The sequence below is a fragment of the Bufo bufo genome, chromosome 3, assembly GCF_905171765.1.
Source record: "Bufo bufo chromosome 3, aBufBuf1.1, whole genome shotgun sequence".
Classification (NCBI taxonomy): domain Eukaryota; kingdom Metazoa; phylum Chordata; class Amphibia; order Anura; family Bufonidae; genus Bufo; species Bufo bufo.
In genome coordinates, this window is record NC_053391.1 from 671,569,048 (window position 1) to 671,592,691 (window position 23,644).

A 23,644-nucleotide genomic window follows, 5' to 3' on the forward strand; every position below is an offset into this window, starting at 1 on the left:
GCCCTCTCCATAGTAATAAAGTCCTCTGTGCCCTCTCCATAGTAATAACGTTCTCTGTGCCCCCTCCATAGTAATAAAGTCCTCTGTGCCCCCTCCATAGTAATAAAGCCCTCTGTGCCCCCTTCATAGCAATAAAGTCCTCTGTGATCCCTCTGTATTAAAAACAAAAAAACACTGTAACTACTCGCCTTGTCCCGTTCCTGAAGCTCACAGTCCTCTTCCCTGCAGGCACAGATCGCTCTGCAGCTCTGTGGGCGGAGCTTATGCAGATTACTGGGATGCAGGCTCCGCCCCCACACAGTCCGGCAGCGGGATCCGTGCCTGCAGGCTGAATGGTGGAGCGGGGAGAAGTCTTCCCGCTTCACCATTCAGAGTACCGCCGGTCTGAGGGAGGGGAAGAGCACTGGAAGCTGAACGGTGAATGACAGGACCCAGCTCCCTGCGCTCCAGTAATGAGCGCTTCCATCTGTATTGATGGAAATGCTCATTGCTTCTGGCCTCTGGCAGCTGTGCTGTGGGCCCCCGCAGGAGCTGTGGGCCCTGGCACCTGCCCGGGTATGCTGGGTGCTGACGCCGGCCTTGAACTCAGGATCAGTACAGGATAAGTTATGTAATGTATGTATACAGTGACTTCACCAGCAGAATAGTGAGTGCAGCTCTAGAGTATAACACAGGATGTAACTCAGGAACGGTACAGAATAAGTAATGTAATGTATGTACACAGTGACTGCACCAGCAGAATAGTGAGTGCAGCTCTGGAGTATAATACAGGATGTAACTCAGCATCAGTACAAAATCATATGGATCTCATGACACATACTGGGCCTCTATGCCTAGAAGAACACAAAGATCTCATACTTTATAAAAAAAACAATCATGACTTATGGGAGCCTCCATTTTATTTGTAAATCACTTGTCTCCAACCATTCGCTCTACAGCTTTTCTGCAAACAATAAACCAGTGAGGAACGTTGGGTGATTTCTTCTTTGAAGCCACAGAAATGTGAATGCAGCTCTGGATGATAAAAGTAGTAGTATAAGATAAGTAGGCCACTTTTCAGAAGATGTAGGTTATATACAATAATATTTTTTCTATCTGGAGCATTGTTGGGGGGAGGGGTGGTGCAAACATTTAGTCAAACCAATCAATGACCTTTACATTTTTCTCTATGAATAGAAGCAACATACAAGGGATTCTAAATATGATTATTTTATGTTTAACCAGCTGTGACCTTCTCCTGGGCTGCATAGAGCAGACCCTCAGGTTCCGTATCTGAAAGGTTTTCTAATAATTTCTCTCAATGGATTGGATTACAGTTTGGTATGATGAAGGTACTTTTGCAAGCATGCTGATTTCTCATCTTCTGCTTATTTTTTAGGTAATGACAATTCAGGTTGGTTGTAAAGGTCTTCACGGAAGGTCTACAGTCATCCATGGACAAGCCTTGAATGGTGGGATATAGTGCATGGAGGGAAACCCAAACCAGGAGTAGAAGCCTAACAGCACTGAAATTGTTTTGCTTTCATAATGTTTTCATCTCCAGCCTAAATTGTGACCTAAAATGTTCCCATACGTTTGGTTGGTTCTTCTGCTCTTAAAGGAAGATGGTGTTGGAAATGTTGGGTTTATGGTGTTGGCACAAACCAATGAAAGAAGAGTGGTGGCCTATATGCCGGGGGACATTGTTATCGGAGCACTGTTTTCTGTTCACCACCAGCCAACTGTTGAGAAGGTTCATGAAAGAAAATGTGGAGAGGTTCGGGAACAGTATGGCATCCAGAGAGTGGAAGCCATGCTGCACGCCCTCGACAGAATCAACGCAGACCCCAATCTGTTGCCAAACATAACTCTTGGATGTGAGATCCGTGATTCCTGCTGGCATTCTGCGGTGGCATTGGAACAAAGTATTGAGTTCATAAGAGACTCTCTTATTTCATCTGAAGAAGAAGAAGGTTTAGTCCGTTGTGTTGATGGTTCCTCGTCTTCTTTCCACTCAAAAAAGCCCATCGTTGGAGTTATTGGACCTGGCTCCAGCTCTGTAGCTATTCAAGTGCAGAATTTATTGCAGCTTTTTAATATACCTCAAATTGCTTATTCGGCAACAAGCATGGACCTCAGTGACAAAACCCTGTACAAGTATTTCATGAGAGTAGTACCTTCGGATGCCCAACAAGCAAGAGCCATGGTGGATATTGTCAAAAGGTACAACTGGACTTATGTGTCTGCAGTGCACACCGAAGGTAAGAGATTCTGTAAGGCAAGAGAGGAGCAGGTTATCTCATAGAAGCAGGGGCTGAGTCATAGGGTAGCATTTGCACTTGTACTCAGGCTCCTAAGGAGGCCCCCTACCTCATAATAATGCATCAGAACTCTAAATGGCGCCTTTCGCAGATTTTACAGTGGGGTCCAGGATCTTTAAATTTCAGTTAGAAATTAGAAGCACTAATCTATATGGAATGACTTCCAAATTTAGAAATATGTCCTAGAATTTCTCCAGCTTTTGGTATTTTTGATCAATGAAATTGCAGTCACTGATTGACTCTCCTTGGAGAGCAGTGTATCGGCTTATAGAATGCTGATGAACTCATATTCCACCCTGCTCCCTGTAGAGCGGTGTACCAACTCATAGAAAGTCCATGTGCTTGAATACTGCTCTGCTATCTGGGGAGTGTATCTGTAAAGAATAAATCAAGGAAACTGGACTTACTGTAGATTTCTTGGAAAGTCCAGTTGCCTTGATTTATTCTTTACAGATATACCATGACCTGGAAAAATGAGAACCTTTACAGACCTATCTGGAGAGTGGTGTAGCGGCTCATATAAACTCTGTGAGCTTGTATACTGTTCTGTTATCTGGAGTGCGGTGTACCGGCTCATATAAACTCTATGAGCTTGTATACTGCTCTGCTATCTGGAGTGCGGTGTACCGGCACATAGAAACTCTATGAGCTTGTATACTGCTCTGCTATCTAGAGAATGGTGTATCGGCACATAGAAACTCCATGAGCTTGTATACTGCTCTGCTATCTGGAGTGCGGAGTACCGGCACATAGAAACTCTATGAGCTTGTATACTGCTCTGCTATCTAGAGAATGGTGTATCGGCACATAGAAACTCCATGAGCTTGTATACTGCTCTGCTATCTGGAGAGCGGTGTACCGGCACATAGAAACTCCATGAGCTTGTATATTGCTCTGCTATCTGGAGAGCAGTGCACCGGAACATAGAAACTCCATGAGCTTGTATACTGCTCTGCTATCTAGAGAGCGATGTACCGGAACATAGAAACTCCATGAGCTTGTATACTGCTCTGCTATCTGGAGAGCGGTGTACCGGCTCATAGAAACTCCATGAGCTTGTATACTGCTCTGCTATCTAGAGAGCGGTGTACCGGAACATAGAAACTCCATGAGCTTGTATACTGCTCTGCTATCTGGAGAGTGGTGTACTGGAACATAGAAACTACATGAGCTTGTATACTGTTCTGCTATCTGGAGAGCGGTGTACCGCCTCATAGAAACTACATGAGCTTGTGTACCGCTCTGCTATTTGGAGACATGTGTACCGGCTCATAGAAAGTCCATGTGCTTGAATACCTCTCTGCTATCTGGAGAGTGGTGTACCGGCTCATATAAACTATATGAGCTTGTATACTGTTCTGCTTTCTGGAGTGCGGTGTACTGGCACATAGAAGCTCTATGAGCTTGTATACTGCTCTGCTATCTGGAGAGCAGTGCACCGGAACATAGAAACTCCATGAGCTTGTATACTGCTCTGCTATCTAGAGAGCGGTGTACCGGAACATAGAAACTCCATGAGCTTGTATACTGCTCTGCTATCTGGAGAGCGGTGTACCGGCTCATAGAAACTCCATGAGCTTGTATACTGCTCTGCTATCTAGAGAGCGGTGTACCGGAACATAGAAACTCCATGAGCTTGTATACTGCTCTGCTATCTGGAGAGTGGTGTACTGGAACATAGAAACTACATGAGCTTGTATACTGTTCTGCTATCTGGAGAGCGGTGTACCGGCTCATCGAAACTACATGAGCTTGTGTACTGCTCTGCTATTTGGAGAGAGGTGTACCGGCTCATAGAAAGTCCATGTGCTTGAATACCTCTCTGCTATCTGGAGAGTGGTGTACCGGCTCATATAAACTATATGAGCTTGTATACTGTTCTGCTTTCTGGAGTGCGGTGTACTGGCACATAGAAGCTCTATGAGCTTGTATACTGCTCTGCTATCTGGAGAGTGGTGTACCGGCTCATAGAAACTCCATGAGCTTGTGTACCGCTCTGCTATTTGGAGAGCGGTGTACCGGCTCATAGAAAGTCCATGTGCTTGAATACTGCTCTGCTATCTGGAGAGTGGTGTACCGGCTCATATAAACTCTATGAGCTTGTATACTGTTCTGCTTTCTGAAGTGCGGTGTATCAGCACATAGAAGCTCTATGAGCTTGTATACTGCTCTGCTATCTGGAGATTGGTGTACTGGAACATAGAAACTCCATGAGCTTGTATACTGCTCTGCTATCTGGAGAGCGGTGTACCGGAGCATGGAAACTTTATGAGCTTGTATACTGCTCTGCTATCTGGAGAGCGGTGTACCGGAACATAGAAAGTCCGTAAGCTTGAATACTGCTCTGCTATCTGGAGAGCGGTGTACCGGCACATAGAAACTCCATGAGCTTGTATACTGCTCTTCTATCTGGAGAGCGGTGGAGCGGCTCATAGAAACTCCATGAGCTTGAATACTGCTCTGCTATCTGGAGTGCGGAGTACCGGCACATAGAAACTCCATGAGCTTGAATACTGCTCTGCTATCTGGGGAGCGGTGTATAGGCACATAGAAACTCCATGAGCTTGTATGTTGTTCTGCTATCTGGAGAGCGGTGTACCGGCACATAGAAACTCCATGAGCTTGTGTACTGCTCTGCTATCTGGGGAGCGGTGTACAGGCTCATAGAATGTCTATGAGAGTGCATGCATGTGTGCAGTCTCTCAAGGGAGATTCAAACAGCCAATCAGAGGCAAAGGGGTGCATCTGAACCCATCTTCCCTGTTTTTGCAATTGTTGGGGGTCTTGACTAGTGTTGAGCGCGAAATTTTTTAGCGAATATCGGCACTTCGCTAATTCGCGAATATTCGCGAATATTTCGAATATAGTTCTATATATTCGTTATTTCGAATATTCATTTTTTTTTATTGTTACCCTATTGTTACCCTAGCTTTTCAAAAGGTGGTACTTTTAAGAGAGGATTCCCTGCTCCCTGCCCGCTCAAGTCAGTGCCCGTTGCCGCCTCTATCTACTTTTCTTGCGCATGGAGCGTCCCCATCACCATGGGAACGCCTCCATGCTAGAATGTACTGTCGGATTTGAGAATCAAGTTGCAATCGCAATGCGAATAATATAACTTGAATAAATCGCATAACGATTTTAACTTGGTTACCTGGTTTACAATGGTTGGCTTTCTTGAATTAGCGAAGATGGAGAATATTTTGTTTTGACTAATAAATATATTCGTCATCCTCGCTAATTGAAAGTAATTTAGTAAACCAGGTTGAAAGTAAGTTGAAATCCCAATGGGATTAATTCAAGTTATATTAATCGCATTGCGATCTTAACTTGTAGCTAATGGAATTGGTCAGCTAGCTAGAATTAACGAAGTTAACGAATATGGAATCTAGCAGTGCTAATTTGTAATCGCAATGCGATAATATTTGCTATTATTATTAACCGCATTGCGAATCCAACTTTTATAATCCACTATTCTTAGATATAGTAGTATATTCGTTATATCCGACCGTTAATTCTCCTAATACCACCATTATCCAAATCGCCTAAGTTGTAATCGCAATGCGATAATAACTTAAATTGAGGAAGATGTAAAATACTTCGCTATCTTCGTTGATGTAGAATACTTCGCTATCTTCGTTGATGTAGAATACTTCGCTATCTTCGTTGATGTAGAATACTTCGCTATCTTCGTTGATGTAGAATACTTCGCTATCTTTGTTGATGTAGAATACTTCGCTATCTTCATTGATGTAGAATACTTTGCTATCTTCGTTGATGTAGAATACTTTGCTATCTTCATTGATGTAGAATACTTTGCTATCTTCATTGATGTAGAATACTTCGCTATCTTCATTGATGTAGAATACTTTGCTATCTTCGTTGATGTAGAATACTTTGCTATCTTTGTTGATGTAGAATACTTCGCTATCTTCGTTGATGTAGAATACTTCGCTATCTTCATTGATGTAGAATACTTTGCTATCTTCATTGATGTAGAATACTTTGCTATCTTCGTTGATGTAGAATACTTTGCTATCTTCGTTGATGGAGAATACTTCGCTATCTTTGTTGATGTAGAATACTTCGCTATCTTCATTGATGTAGAATACTTTGCTATCTTCGTTGATGTAGAATACTTCGCTATCTTCGTTGATGTAGAATACTTTGCTATTTTCGTTGATGTAGAATACTTCGCTATCTTCGTTGATGTAGAATAAAGAATACTTCGCTATATTGATTCTTTTATTAATATAAAGACATAGAATATAGCGCTATATCTAGATCTCCAAGATTAAAGAATAGGAAAGTTGTCTTATTATTAACTTATAAGGCAATTAGAAGTTATCATTTATAACTTCTAATTCTAAGCTTAAAAAACGCAATATACGAATGATTAAATCGCATATTAATCGCGATAAATACAAAAATGACGAATATTCGATTTAGACGAATATAAGGCTATGTTCACATCAGCGTTCAGCCTTTCCGTTCTCCTGCTCCGTTATAGGAGCAGGAAAACGGAAAGGACGGATTCGGCTCATAACTGAGCCGAACGGAGCCTACAGACCTCATAGACCCCCATAGACTATAATGGGGTCCGTTAGGTTTCCGCTCAGAAGATGATTTTGGAGCGGAGACAAAAGTTGTGCATGCAGGACTTTTGTCTCCGCTCCAAAATCATCTTCTGAGCGGAAACCTAACGGACCCCATTATAGTCTATGGGGGTCTATGAGGTCCGTAGGCTCCGTTCGGCTCAGTTATGAGCCGAATCCGTCCTTTCTGTTTTCCTGCTCCTATAACGGAGCAGGAGAACGGAAAGGCTGAACGCTGATGTGAACAAGGCCTAAGACGAATATTCAAGCGAATATTCGCGAAATATCGCGAAATCGAATATGGCACCTCCCGCTCAACACTAGTCTAGACACTAGGATATTGACCCCCCAAAAAAACATAAAATCTCCTGACATGCCAGAAGTTACAACTATGCCATTCAGTGTATCAAAAGTGGAGAACAACTAGCAAAAAACATCTTTCGCTTTAGCATGATTAATGTATAGGCAGCTTCCAGGGCTGGACTTCCCTTGGATGATACCTTGTACCTTTTTTAAACCCCCCACCCCACCCCCAAAGGTTGTAAGGTCATACTGTGTGCAGACAACCACACCATTCAGTGCATACTTTTAAGTAAATACCGTCATATGGTTGGGAATAAAACCAACATACAGTGACCAAATCAAAGCTTCATACGTACAGTAGTATAATAGGGGTGGCCAAAGCATCCTTTGTAACTACAAAGATCAACACCCCTAAGATCAGCCCTGGTAGTTGCTGCGTTCCCTGACAACTGCAGCTCATTACTGGGAGTTTCTAGAACCAGTGCCAGGCTCATCTGAATTTGAAGTTGGGCCCTTTCATTTTGCAAATGTCTTGGTTAACCATTTCTCAAATGTTCATAGATTTTAAACGTCCAGGTGGTCCGCATTTGACTCAGCAAGGGTGGAGATCATGCAGCTCCAAGAGCAGGGAGCCCATGCCTACCTTCCCCATCACTGTGTAAATACTCAATGCAGGGGCGTTGCTAAGGTCTCAAAAGATTTGGGGCGCAAGCCTTAAACTTTCAATCCAACCCCCAACCCCTAGAGCTAAAGGTAAATTAGGATGGACATTGCATTCAGTACTGGCATACATACAGGAGAATACAGCACCACATACCTCTTACATCCTATAATGTGTGCTCTCATGTAGACATTCTCTTTCTTTATCTTCTCCATTCAGCCCAGACCGCCATGAAGACTTCTTTCAGCCATGTCTCATCTCTGCAGAGTTTTCCACACAGACATATTAGAGTCCTGATTTTTCTATCATTCTGCTCCTCCTAGTGCCCCAACAGTGTAATGCTACAGCTACCCCCAGTACTGTGCATGCTGTGCTCCCAATGCCGACAAACATTATACTGGAAAAATAACAGCGCCATACAGATAGTCCCCAAAGTTCTCCAAAAAGTCCCAACAATAGTAATGATTATCTCCTAGTGTGCCCTTTTGTAATAGTTCCGCTTACAGTGATGGTGCTCCCAGAGAGTGCCCTTGTTAGTAGTAGGGCCCTCCTTATTATGCCCAATAATAATAAAACCTCCAGTAGTAATAAGGCACCCTTGTAGAGGCCCCTATAGTTATGATGCCCCTATCGTGACCCCAAAAGTTATAATGCTCCATGTTGTGCCCCCAGTAGTTATCATGCTTCCTATAGTGCACCCAGTAGTTGTAATGCATCCTGTAGTGTTCCGGCAGTTATGATGGCCCCCTGTAGTTCCCCCAGTAGTTATAATTTCTCCTATTGCGCTCACAGTTGTTATAATGGACCCTGTAGTGTTCCTGCAGTTATAGTGGCCCCCTGTAGTGCCCCCAGTAATTATAATGCCTCCTATTGTGCTCCCAGTGGTTCTAATGCCCAATGTAGTGTCCCAGTAGTTATAGTGGTCCCCTAGAGTGCCCCCCAAAGAGGCCTTAATAGTTATAATGCCTTCCCTCATAGTGTCACTAGTAGTTATAATGCCCTACTATAGCTTACCCAGTAAGAATAAGTTCCCTTGTAGTGCACCAAGTAGATATAATGCCCTCTGTAGTGCTCCACTGGTTATAATGATTCCCTGTAGTACCCCAAGTAGCTATAATGCACCCTGTAGGGCCCAGTAGATATAATGCCCCCTGTAGTGCCCCATTAGGTATAATGCCCCCTGTAGTATCTCAGTAGGTGTAATGTCCCTTGTAGTGCCCCAGTGCATACATTGTACCCCTTTAGTGCCTCCAATACTTATAATGCCCCCTGTAGTGCCCCCAGTACTTATAATGCTCCTCTGTAGTGCCCCCAGTACTTATAATGCTCCTCTGTAGTGCCCCCAGTACTTATAATGCTCCTCTGTAGTGCCCCCAGTACTTATAATTCTCCTCTGTAGTGCCCCCAGTACTTATAATTCTCCTCTGTAGTGTCCCCAGCCCCACTGGTAATTCAACTCTATTGCCATACAGCAATACAGTTATGTAGCCAGCGGCCACTACATTCAGGGCTCTGGACAAAACATCTGGGGCACAAGCAAGAGCTGCTGGGTCTTAGCAGACCAAGAACAGCTCTGCAGGTCATACCACAAGGCTAATGTGTCAGTACGAATGAAGAAATCAGCAATTAAAAAAACATATGTGCAGTATAAAGTATATGCCCCACAGAGGTCTTGTATTGACTATATAGGGACACAAATTTAAAATAAAATAAAATAAAAAAATAATAAAAGCAAAACGAAAAAAATACTAAGAAGAATGCCACCACTAGCCCACACCGCAGCTTCTAACCCTAACCCCGTTTCAGTTATTAAAAAAGCAAAAAACTGACTTTTTTTTTACATTTTCCCAGGGATAACAAATAAAAACAAAAAAAATTAAAATAAAAATGTCATAAAAATTAAAGCCCCGTATATCACTGAAATAAACAGGCAAAAATTATTTTAGTAACCAAATGAAGAGTTACTGCTTTTGAAACCGCTTTTGCTACAAACTAAAAAAAAAAAAACTGTCTGGTCATGATGGGGGGTAAATGGCCGAATCTGAACTGGGTACAGTTCTTATTCTGACCCATTGTTAGAGAAGCCCACAGAAAGTGTATTAAATAGAAGAAGAGGGGGATAGTATATTACAGGTCAAAGGGAATGGCACTGACTGGGCTGCAATACCAGACCCAGGCACTACTAACAGGATGGCGCTGTGCCTGGTAGGCAATAAAGCGGACGGTGGTGCATCGACGGCCTTTTAGTAAATGGTAAAGACATTATAGCTTTCACTATTTGGCTTTTTTATTTCACATATTACCCCCATTATCTATGAAGATTTCATTCCTTCTCTGCGGGAGGAGCTTTCTCTCTGGGTTTATTGTCGCCCCCTGTTGACTATAGCACTGTGTAGGAGGAAGCGGAGATGGAGACGCAACCTGTTTTAGGTAAATCGGTCGTCAAATCTTCTTTCTCCTTTAAGCCTGGCAAGTAGAGTATCTTTAGTAGTAATACTGCCCCCTGTGGGTCTGAGTGAGTTTTGTGAATGGAGTTGCCCTTTAATTTATACCGCAGGATGCCAGCATAATGTCTTTTTCCTGGAATTAACCTCCATTATGATGCATTGTTAGATGTAACAATGGCTTTGACGATTTCCACTCGGCTTACCTACAGCATTCCGTTCCCAGTGTGAGCATCGTGGGAGTTTCTATGGAATATACGGAAGATACAGCAATGTTGTGCGGTGGGGGCAACGTTGTTTCCATGACAACAAAATCCTCGGTGTTACTAATTACGGTATTGAGCAAACCATGGAAAAGAACTTACCTGTAGACTTTCTATATTTACATATATATTATACATATATTAGGATATAGTGCCAGGACTGTAAATTATACGAATATTAGAGGTCACTTACATGCTCAATGGCCGTATAAAAGAATAAAACTTCTCCATTTATATATCCTGCCTAAGGCAGTAGGCTCTCGTCCACCTGGGCCAAAGATTTGGTTTGTGGCCCTACCCCTGTATCTAAATGGGATCACTGGGTGACTTGTAGGTACAGTATCTCTCCTGGAAATCAACATCTAGTGCACATGTCTCGCAAACTACCCTTGTCCCAACTAGTGCAGAACATTTTTATTTTAGCAGCTGGGAAATTGTAATTTATCAAGGACATTGCCAAGAAATGGCTCAGGGATGATGGGTGGGTGACTGATTGTGAATAGGTGACCAATTGTGGGTGGGAATTCTGAGACTTGTCAGTGCCAGCTACAGCATGCTCCCCCCATTAAATTGCCACCACAGTGTGTCCCCTTTGTAGTGCCACCCCCTCTGTGCCAGTCACAATGTCTCAAATGTCAGCCATAGCCTCCGTTACCAGCCAGCATATGTTTCACAATACATCTCGTGTGTAATCTACAGCCACAACAAAGCTGCTTCGGCTAAGCTTCCTGTTAACAATATTCATAGAAGTGGAACCGCCCCTGAGGAACAGCCAGGTAGAGGAGGAGTTGAAGAGAAGGACATTGCCAAGAAATGGGTCAGTAATGATGGGTGGGTGATTGATGGTAAGTAGGTGACTAATTAAGGGTAGGAATCATGAGACTTGTCAGTGCCAGCTATAGTGTGTCCCCATACAATCTCACTCATTCCCATTCACATGAAGGTCTTCAATGTGACATTGCTGCAGAGAAAGGGGTTGCGGCTCTCACCTGAGCATCAAAAGCCCTTTCCACCAGCAGATCAGCAGAAGGCTCAGCGTCCGACCCCCATCAGTGTAATATTGGTGACCTATCCTGATTATAGGCCATAGTATTTAGCTTCCAAAAAAACAAAAATAAAAATAAATAAATCCAGGGAGATTGGGGGCACCTAAGCATTGCCGCTGATCATCTGTGATCAAATGTGGTCTGTCAGCAGTATATATTGAATAAGTGACATTTTGGCATTGAAAAGGTTAATCTCAGATATTCCAAACATGCTATTGCAAAGGCGAGGGTACAACGATTGGCAATGATGTCTCTTTAATTACCGTAAGTTTTATGATTTTAGATTATTTATTGGCCAGAACGGAGCCTTCTATTTCCAGTGGACGACTCCCAGATATAAAACAATGTCGGAAGCTCTTCCAGAATGTGTCTACCATCTGGAACCATCATAAAAACCTTGTACCCCTCCCCTACCTGCAGTAATATATATATACATACTGTCTAACCATTTTTTTAAGTCTGTTTTTCACCTGTTTTGTATCTGTTTTTAACACTTTATTGGCCTTTTTTAAGCCCCAACCTCTACAGTGCCTTAGGTGTCTATTATGCCCCCCCTCAGTTCCCTCAGTATATATAATGCCCCCAGAACATGTAATGTCCATCGTGGTCCCCCCAGTATAAATAATGCCCATCTGTACTACCGCCAGGACATCTGATGGCCAACATAGTCACGCCAGTATAAATAATGTCCGCCTGTACTACCCCTAGGAAATCTATTGGCCGACATAGTTCCGCCCATTATACAGATGTAGCAGTGTTAACACACACACTTGGTAAATTATCACATCTAGTTAATGGTGACTGTTAACTCTGCTACATCAGTAAATAATGCCTGTTTATAGTACCTCAAGAACATATAATGGCCTCCATAGTTCCCCCAGTAAAGATAATGCCCGTGTGTAGTACCCACAGGACATATAATGGCCCCCATAGTGCCCACAGAATAAAAAAGCCTGTCTGTAGTATCTCCAGGACATATAATGGGCCCAGTATTGCTCCCAGTAAAGATATTACCCCTCTGTAGTACCCACAGGACATATAATGGCCCATAGTGCCCCCAATATAAATAGTGCCCCACCTCCCCAACCTAGTAGTACTGAAAAAATATATAAATTACTAATTTCACCACAGGCACGCGCAGGAACACTTGTGCCGTACTGGAGACAGCAGAGCTTGATGCTCCCAGTGTGATTATGTGGCATCACAATGCTGGGAGTGTCAGGTCCTGCTGCCTCCCAAACGGAAAGGTCCTTCCACGCCGCTCATAGTGTACCCATTTTGCTGGCATAATGCTGTCAGTGTTATCCAATACATTCCAGAACTCTAAGGGTTACATAGCATCATAAATCAATATAATGCTATGCGGGCCCGTCAGTGCTGGGAGGTCAGGACGGGAGCTGCTGCATACTCACGCTGCGAGTCCGGAGCGTGACACTTCTTCTTAAAGGGTTTCTCCAGGCTATAGATATTGATTACTTATTCTCAGCACCCCCACCGATCAGCTGAGCTTCAGTATACTGGCCACAGAAACTACGCAGTGTACGAGCCTTCTGCTTCTAGGCCATCAATATAGATGAGCGAATGACTCAAAATTTGATTGGGGTTCAATTCGGCCAAATCAGTCGACCTATTTGATTCGGGTCCGAATTGTCTCTACCCCAATCAAAAGTGCTCCTATTAGCCTGAGAACTTGTATATGACAGACTGAGGTCTCCTAGATTTTTTTCTCTCTAATGTCTCACTTTTTTTCTTTATTTTAAATTTTTTTTTTCTCTATCCCTCTCCCTCGCTTACCAAAGAACTGAATCACCGAAAATTCTGATTCGGATACAACTCAATTTTTTTACCAAATTCAAGTCAAATCTAATTTGTTTAGAATTGATTCCCTCACCTCTAGTCATCAATATCTGTATCCCGGAATTCATAGTGAATCTAGAGCACAGTCCGCAAATAAATTTGTGTCAAGGTCCATGGTGGAATTTTTCTACCGCGTGTGGACCTAGGTTTTATATCTACTAGGAAATTGTATTTATTTTAGAGGAAATGTTGTTGTTTTTTTTTTCTTTTTCTTTTAAGTAAACTCCCTTTATGAAGTAATGAGCGTCTGGTTCTTCCACATAAGAACAGCTCTAAAATCCAATTTTCCGAGCTGATCCTCTATGGGAATTCTGCCGTTGTCATATCTTTGCTTTGTTTTGATCCTTTGTGCTCTAGAAACACATCCATTACCTTTGGTAACCTCTCTGCACGTCTCATCTATATCTATCATACGTGCGTTTTGTGCCCCAGTAAAACTCATCTAGACAACAAAGGCTGGAAATTGTGGCAGGTGATTTATCTTCCACAAGCATTTATATATTATGAGGTCATCAAAGTTCTCTACTTAAGATGAAGACTCCTTGTAAGCTCATACTTTGTGGCTCTAGTCCATACAAGTTATAACATCATGCACACAGCCATATCGCTGATGTTCTTTCTCATGGATTCCTTATGAGTCTTCAAGAAATACTTGTGGTATGAAGCATTCACTTCTATGTTGGAAGCTCCGTTAGGTGCGTCCATTGCAAATTTTGTTAAAAATATCAGACAAAATAGCGGAGCAATCCTTCCTGATGGAAGCCGATAAACACCACTATAGACAATTGGATTGGTCGGGCTCTACTTGTTTCCATCATTTGACCAAAACTGCTTCCCATACTTTGGTTGTTCTGTGCCTACTATAGAGCAGGACAGAGAAAATTAAAAGGCCGATGTGAACCCGCCTTTAGTGGTTACTATATTGCATACCACTTTCTAGTACAGAGTAGGAGGTAGGTCTTTTCTGATAAGGACCCACAAGCGGTCAACTGATCAATATACACCTTACAGTATGGACAGTATGACACTGGTCAGACACTGATGTTGGAGGAGAGGACCTGCCTCAAAATCTCTGTTCTAGTTCATCCCCAAGGTTTTGGATCAGGGTGAGGTCAGGTCTTTGTGCGGCTGGTGAAGATCTTCCACACCAAACTCCCCCAACCATGCCGATATGGACCTTGATTTGTGCACTGGGACACGGTCATGCAGGATAAAGCCCTCTTCCAACTATTTTTATAAAGTTGGAAGCATACAATTCTCCAAATTGTCTTGGTATGCTAAAGCATTAAGATTTCCCCATACTGGAGCTAAGGGGCCGAGGCCGACCCCCTGAAAGCAACCCCATACCATTATCCTCTATACTACACCACACAGGAGAGCCGACAGATCCTCTATACTACACCGCACAGGAGAGCTGACAGATCCTCTATACTACACCACACAAAAGAGCCGACAGATCCTCTATACTACACCACACAGGAGAGCTGACAGATCCTCTATACTACACCACACAGGAGAGCTGACAGATCCTCTATACTACACCACACAGGAGAGCTGACAGATCCTCTATACTACACCGCACAGAAGAGCTGACAGATCCTCTATACTACACCACACAGGAGAGCTGACAGATCCTCTATACTACACCGCACAGAAGAGCTGACATATCCTCTATAATACACCACACAGGAGAGCCGACAGATCCTCTATACTACAACACACAGGAGAGCTGACAGATCCTCTATACTACACAGGAGAGCCAACAGATCCTCTATACTACACCACACAGGAGAGCCAACAGATCCTCTATACTACACCACACAGGAGAGCCAACAGATCCTCTATACTACACCGCACAGGAGAGCCGACAGATCCTCTATACTACACCGCACAGGAGAGCCGACAGATCCTCTATACTACACTGCACAGGAGAACTGATAGATCCTCTATACTACACCACACAGGAGAGCTGACAGATCCTCTATACTACACCACACAGGAGAGCTGATAGATCCTCTATACTACACCACACAGGAGAGCCGACAGATCCTCTATACTACACCACACAGGAGAGCTGACAGATCCTCTATACTACACCACACAGGAGAGCTGACAGATCCTCTATACTACACCACACAGGAGAGACGACAGATCCTCTATACTACACTATACAGGAGAGCTGACAGATCCTCTATACTACACTACACAGGAGAGCCGACAGATCCTCTATACTACACCACACAGGAGAGCTGACAGATCCTCTATACTACACCACACAGGAGAGCTGACAGATCCTCTATACTACACCACACAGGAGAACTGATAGATCCTCTACACTAGACCACACAGGAGAGCTGACAGATCCTCTATACTACACCACACAGGAGAGCTGACGGATCCTCTATACTACACTACAGAGGAGAGCTGACAGATCCTCTATACTACACTACACAGGAGAGCCAACAGATCCTCTATACTACACCACACAGGAGAGCTGACAGATCCTCTATACTACACCACACAGGAGAGCTGACAGATCCTCTATACTACACCACACAGGAGAGCTGACAGATCCTCTATACTACACCACACAGGAGAGCCAACAGATCCTCTATACTACACCACACAGGAGAACTGATAGATCCTCTACACTAGACCACACAGGAGAGCTGACAGATCCTCTATACTACACCACACAGGAGAGCTGACAGATCCTCTATACTACACCACACAGGAGAGCTGACAGATCCTCTATACTACACTACAGAGGAGAGCTGACAGATCCTCTATACTACACCACACAGGAGAGCTGACAGATCCTCTATACTACACCACACAGGAGAGCTGACAGATCCTCTATACTACACCACACAGGAGAGCTGACAGATCCTCTATACTACACCACACAGGAGAGCTGACAGATCCTCTATACTACACTACAGAGGAGAGCTGACAGATCCTCTATACTACACCACACAGGAGAGCTGACAGATCCTCTATACTACACCACACAGGAGAGCTGACAGATCCTCTATACTACACCACACAGGAGAGCTGACAGATTCTCTATACTACACCACACAGGAGAGCTGACAGATCCTCTATACTACACCACACAGGAGAGACGACAGATCCTCTATACTACACCACACAGGAGAGCTGACAGATCCTGTATACTACACCACACAGGAGAGCCGACAGATCCTCTATACTACACCACACAGGAGAGCCAACAGATACTCTATACTACACCACACAGGAGAGACAACAGATACTCTATACTACACCACACAGGAGAGCTGACAGATCCTCTATACTACACTGCACAGGAGAGCTGACAGATCCTCTATACTACACCACACAGGAGAGCTGACAGATCCTCTATACTACACCACACAGGAGAGCTGACAGATCCTCTATACTACACCACACAGGAGAGCTGACAGATCCTCTATACTACACCACACAGGAGAACTGACAGATCCTCTATACTACACCACACAGAAGAGCCGACAGATCCTCTACACTAGACCACACAGAAGAGCTGACAGATCCTCTATACTACACCACACAGGAGAGCTGTCAGATCCTCTATACTACACCACACAGGAGAGCTGACAGATCCTCTATACTACACCACACAGGAAAGCCGACAGATCCTCTATACTACACCGCACAGGAGAACTGACAGATCCTCTATACTACACCACACAGGAGAGCTGACAGATCCTCTATACTACACCACACAGGAGAGCAGACAGATCCTCTATACTACACCACACAGGAGAACTGACAGATCCTCTATACTACACCACACAGGAGAGCTGACAGATCCTCTATACTACACCACACAGGAGAGCTGACAGATCCTCTATACTACACCACACAGGAGAGCTGACAGATCCTCTATACTACACCACACAGGAGAGCTGACAGATCCTCTATACTACACCGCACAGGAGAGCCGACAGATCCTCTATACTACACCACACAGGAGAGCTGACAGATCCTCTATACTACACCACACAGGAGAGCTGACAGATCCTCTATACTACACCACACAGGAGAGCTGACAGATCTTCTATACTACACCACACAGGGGAGCGGACAGATCCTCTATACTACACCACACAGGAGAGACCACAGATCCTCTATACTACACCACACAGGAGAGCCGACAGATCCTCTATACTACACCGCACAGGGGAGCCGACAGATCCTCTATACTACACCACAGGAGAGCCGACAGATCCTCTATACTACACCACACAGGAGAGCCGACAGATCCTCTATACTACACCGCACAGGGGAGCCGACAGATCCTCTATACTACACCACAGGAGAGCCGACAGATCCTCTATACTACACCACACAGGAGAGCTGACAGATCCTCTATACTACACCACACAGGAGAGCTGACAGATCTTCTATACTACACCACACAAGAGAGCCGACAGATCCTCTATACTACACCACACAGGAGAGCTGACAGATCCTCTATACTACACCACACAGGAGAGCTGACAGATCCTCTATACTACACCACACAGGAGAGCTGACATATCCTCTATACTACACCACACAGGAGAGCCGACAGATCCTGTATACTACACCACACAGGAGAGCTGACAGATCCTCTATACTACACCACACAGGAGAGCCGACAGATCCTGTATACTACACTGCACAGGAGATCTGTTTTCTGTATACACATTTCAGAAGATTTAGGATCAGAGTCTGTTTTCAAGAAACTGAAATGCATATTAGATGATAATAGATGCCAGGTGTCTCCATTTATTTCTCCATTAAGTTCACTTATACAAAGTCGAAGGGATTTTCTGATTGCAAGGATTGCAATTAGGCTACAGGACTAGATCTATCTACCTGCCCGTCTACGCATCTTGTAGTTATCTAACTCGTATATCTACTATTTATTTATCTCATATCTATTTATGTATCTAATTGTTTATCTATCTATCTATCTATCTATCTATCTATCTATCATCTCCCTATCTCCATCAATCTCATCATCTATCTATCTGCATCGTATCTATCAATTGATCTGAATCTCAATTATATCTATGCTATTAATTGCATTTATCTCATACCTATCTTTTTATCCGTCTGTCTATCTATCTACCCTTCTTTCTAATGTCTATCTATCCATATATACAGTTCTTCACCCCATAATTGTTCATATTGTAGCTCAAGCCTTTTGATTGTGGCTTTCTCTCTGTATAATTGGGGAAACCATCTATTCAGCATGTCCTGATGTTTATAGAGTTGCTATCTTACTGCAGTGACGATATACACGCTTCTCTCTCAACTATATTATTGTACAAAATCAAAAATAGCCTAGCTACGAAAGAAAAACGACTCAGTTCTCCAATTCCAAACTATAAATCCACTAAATCAATCTCAATAATAGATTACAGCAGCGCGGGATAATCTTTTATTATTATAATGCGAGCAGTATTTTTTGGCATGGCAACTGAGGCTGTTGCTATGATTACACACTGGATTTTCTTCCGAAAAAAAATAAAAAATCTGAAGGCAAACAATATTTTGTAGACAAAATTTGTAGTTACAATGACTTTTCTTCTTCCTGAAAATGAATTGAATGGTATACAGAATTTTACTGCAGCTGACTACACCATGTTAAAGGGAACCTGTCACCAACTTTATGCTGCCCCTACTAACGACGGCATAGAGTAGAGACAGGGGAGTTGATTTCAGAGGTCTGTCATTTATAAGCTAAAAGAAAGTGGTTGCCGAGAACCGACATCACAATCTTTGCAGACTGGACCTGGAAAAGAGTCCCGGCCACCTGAGAAGAGTCCTGGTTATTCATGCCTTCCTGCTCTTCCGCCCACCTGCTGATGGCTGACAGTCTTCTACCTAGTTTTCTCTCTTTCTCTCTAGGAGAGACCTGCCAACCATCAGCAGATGGGTGAGAGAGCAGGAGATTAGAATAACCAGGACTCTTCTCAGGTAGATGTGACTCTTTTTAAGGCCTGGGCTGCAATGATTATGATGCTGGTTCTCAGCAACCACTTACTTTTAGCTCATGAGTGACACACCGCTGACATCAGCATATCTGTCACTAAGTTATACTGCCCCCAGTAAGGTCACCATAAAGTTGATGACAGGTTCCCTTTAAGTCATTGCCTTTGGTTTTTACTATTGACTGTTTGAGGAAATATCCAAATGACTCAGATATATTGGGCTTCCTGAAGCTTTTACCAACTAATTTGGATAGATTATCTGCAATCTCACACACATTTGTGTTGTGTGGTTAATTGTAACTCATTTGATGGGCCATGTGGATAATAGGGCAGTAGAGGCTAGAAAGGTAGCAGGGGTACAGGTGTAGAAGGTGCACCTGAGACAGCCCAATTGTCCCTCTATACTACATACTAGTATTATAAATGGCACATTGTAGGCAGAGCACCCTCTACTAGACCACTCTGAAGCTGTCCGTATTCAAGGAAAATCTGCTTCCAACTAGACTCCCTGAGCTATTCCCCTTAGTGATCAGACAAAGGGCTCCAGAATTTCTCTGTTTGATTACAGTGAGAACTGTGCAGCCATACAGTTACAGCTGCACAGTTCTCTGTATCCGCTTCCTGAACTCATCTCTATGATCAATGCAAAAAGGAAACATGAAGTTGAAATACTGGTGTGCAAACTCTTTTCACAGTTGGAATAATGCCTAAAAGGTGAATAACCACTGAACACCAGGTATGCAGCATGTACTCTTACACCAGGCATCTTATATTTAACATTTGACTGCACTAGACCACCAGGGATCTCTGCGGTAACCCCGTCACTGCCTAAGATCACAAGTGACACTGTAATTAACCCCCTGGTTATCCTAGGTAACCAGGTATACTGATATCAAACCCTTCACTGCCCCAGATCACCAGGAATATTTATAATAACGCCGTCACAGCCCTAAAACACACAGATACTGACATTTACCCCGTCACTGCCTTGGATCACTAGCGATGTAGACAATAACCTTCACTGCATTAGACCTGGATGTCGATTAGTAGTATGTTCATGGATGCTATGTTTTCCAGTATATCTGACTGCTTTGTAGCTAATTATTAGATTCTGTAGATAATATTTATTTGATACAGTTCTATATTGCTCAGCCTAGAAGGGACAGTGTCCAGGTCCGAAATTGTTCTCTCACTAGCTACAAACGCTTAAAGATAACATTGTAGGTGAGGTACGCTGTTTCAGATTTCACATTGGGACCCAAGAGCTACAGGTTATGCTTCAGAGAAAGGAGCTGTCTATAGCAAATTGAAAACAGAACACCTTGACATGAGGTCATGAGTATAAATCTACAAGTATTCCACTTGACCTTTCGGGTTTTACAAAAACATGTTTCAACGCGGCAGAGTGTATCCCAATATACCCCAAAATGAACATTTCTCTTAGGTTTTATGGTCATTCCTTTGTGGATCAAGGGAAAGGCTTAAAATTTCCCATAAATGAGGTTCAAGTGCTCGAAGATATGTGCATGAGTATTGGTTCCCTGGCCAAAATCTGTATGATTGTATAGTTTCACAGCTGCTGGAGGAAAGCGATTGTCCCTAGATCTAGAGCAGATTTAGCCTTTATGGAAGTAGTGGATCGATACTGTTTCCCCTTTAGCTTTGGATCACCCTTCTTCAACAGAGTTTTAATTGACTACTGAGCAACAGCAACTTGGCTCTTGTAGGGACTGTCCTACAACATCGGTTTTATTTTCTTAAATGGGTCATAACATTATGACCTGACCTTTGACATGTCTGGTTACCACCCACGAGGCACCTAATGTCAACTCTCCTGCCTCATGAGTGTTCCAGGAGTCAGAACCAACATATTATTGCCCAAAAAGTTGTAACTTGAAAATTCTGGGTCCCAATGCAAAATCTGTAACTGAGCCCACTCTTACCATTAGGGTGGCCAGACATCCGGCTTTAGGCTGGGCCGCTCAATTTCCTGGCTCCATGTCCTCCTTCTGGGCAAGGCCTGGATGGATGCTTGGGTGTCCTCCTTTTCAGTGGATTCATGCTGAGACTGTAGCATTTCGTTGTCTGAGCATGTGCTACAGCTATACACTGACTGACTGAGGCCTTCTCTCACCACCAGTCAGTCACCACAGCCGACTGACATGTCACTCAGTGACTGATTGAAGGTGATGGAAGCACTCCAGGCCAGCACGTAGCTTACCTTAAGGTCTCACCTTCTTTTTTTTCTTACCGGGCACCATTACTGGGAGAGGGGTCATGGATTAGTGGAGTTGAGGGCATGGCCTACAATGTCCTCCTTTTTGGGGTTAAGCAAGTGGCCACCCTACCTACCACGTGCCATTTATAATACTGTTGTCTTCTTTTGTGGTGTGGTCTTTAAGCCCCCTTAGACACAAACACACACCACCTCCACCATCAGCATGGCTAGCTGGTGGACGTAGCAGTAATTGCCTAGTTGAGTTTTTAATGTGTGCGTATTTCGTAATGATCATAAATGTTCGGAAGCGAATGAAGAAAATCTCCTTAAGACATCATGTTTGCCCTTGAAATATTAAGCTCATTACTTTATCCTTTTTTCAAAAGCTACAAACACAAGGAACAGGCTTTATTTCTCGTACCATGGAAACACCAATGACCGGGAAGCACTGTTTTGGCTGCTCTTTCAGGCTTTTCAATTCAGATAAGTGAAGTGCCAAATATGAAAGGAAGGAAGAATGAAATGTACCGTAGGTCACAATTTCCTCCTACGAATGGTTACTGTAATCGTGACTCCTGCAGACCAGTAAATGATAACAGGCTGATTAAACACGTTGGGTTGTGAGAGCAGATTTAATAGTGATGGTGGATTAGATGGTGGATGTATATGTATAGTCTCACAACACGAGCAGAGGGTGCAGGCGATGTCGTCTTCTATACCAGGTGTTCTCTGAGTGGCCTACTATTAGCAGACTATTTGTTACCATATGACCACACAGGGAGAGTAACTTGATAACATGATTATTTTCAGACATAGTTCTATATCATATTAAAGGGAGACTGTCAGCAGGAAATTTACTGATAAACCAGTCACCATGTCTTGTAGGTCTAGCACAGCTGAATTTAATGATCCCTTTTACTTAGCAGTCCATTGCTTTATTCTGGAGAAAACATACTTTTAATCCATATGCAAATAAGCAGTTAAAGAGGTATTCCTGTTTTAATGATTACATTTATTTATTTTCTAATATACATTGATTTAAAATGTTGCTTGCAGACCTTGATTGCATCCATAAAGTAGCCTCTCCCTGAAGAAAAAACATGGTATGGCCCATTTTAGTCTTGTAAAATGAATCCACAGGAGAGCTGAATAAGACTAAACATAGCGTCAGTCATGTAAGCCGTCATGTGACCCTCACAAGTATCATGTGACCTGGCTTTCAGTTAACCGTTCAGGTATCTAACAATAGTAGGGTACTGTGGAGCAGAACATGTATAGTATATACAGTGTAACGGAACGCCTAGCACCCCGACCGGGTACCTCCGTCGATAGATGCTCCTAGTGCTTCCAGAGGACTCCAAGCACTCCACTTGACACCGTCAGCACTGCAGACCCCACGAACCGCCGAAGCTTGGTGGAGGTCTCGCCGTCTCCTACCCACCCTGGACCTACGACAAGGCTCCAGGCTCCAGTGGGTGAACCTCTCTTAAATCCAGAGACAGGAACCAGGAGCAAGCTCTTACAAGAGCTTATACTCAGGGGAGTATTGTGATATAGCAATCCCAAAGAGTGTAGTTATTCCATCCCCCAAACATGAGCCAAGACTTCATGAAGGTATAAAACAGGAACACTTTACTGAGGGCTACCCGCCTGTATTTATGCAGGTCCCCATCTGGTGGACACGCCCCTAGGGGACCAGAAGGAAGACTGTGACACAGGACAGATATGCAGCAACTCAGGATACACAGACACAACACATCCCCACAATGTATCATGGTTTCCTCCTCTCTGCCCTGGAGACACCCGAGGAGTAATCCAATTATCTCTCAAGACAAAGGGAAATCGCCAATACACATGTGGGGACAACCGGACAGAAATCCACCCAAACACACAATGTCACCCCCCCCCACAGCAAACACAGACCTTTAACATATTCCCAGATAGCTCAAGTCTGA

At 43.5% G+C, this 23,644-nt stretch overlaps 1 protein-coding gene across 2 annotated transcripts in view; it reads left to right on the forward strand.

Annotated features, from left to right (window-relative positions):
• Positions 1–1,561: 1,561 nt before the first annotated feature.
• The window catches only part of GRM5 (glutamate metabotropic receptor 5), a 355,396-nt gene continuing 333,313 nt past the window's right edge, over positions 1,562–23,644 (forward strand). For both annotated transcript variants that reach the window (XM_040422641.1, XM_040422642.1), the window contains exon 1: positions 1,562–2,240. In XM_040422641.1, the coding sequence (XP_040278575.1) occupies positions 1,562–2,240 (679 nt within the window). The remainder of the gene's footprint in view (positions 2,241–23,644) is intronic.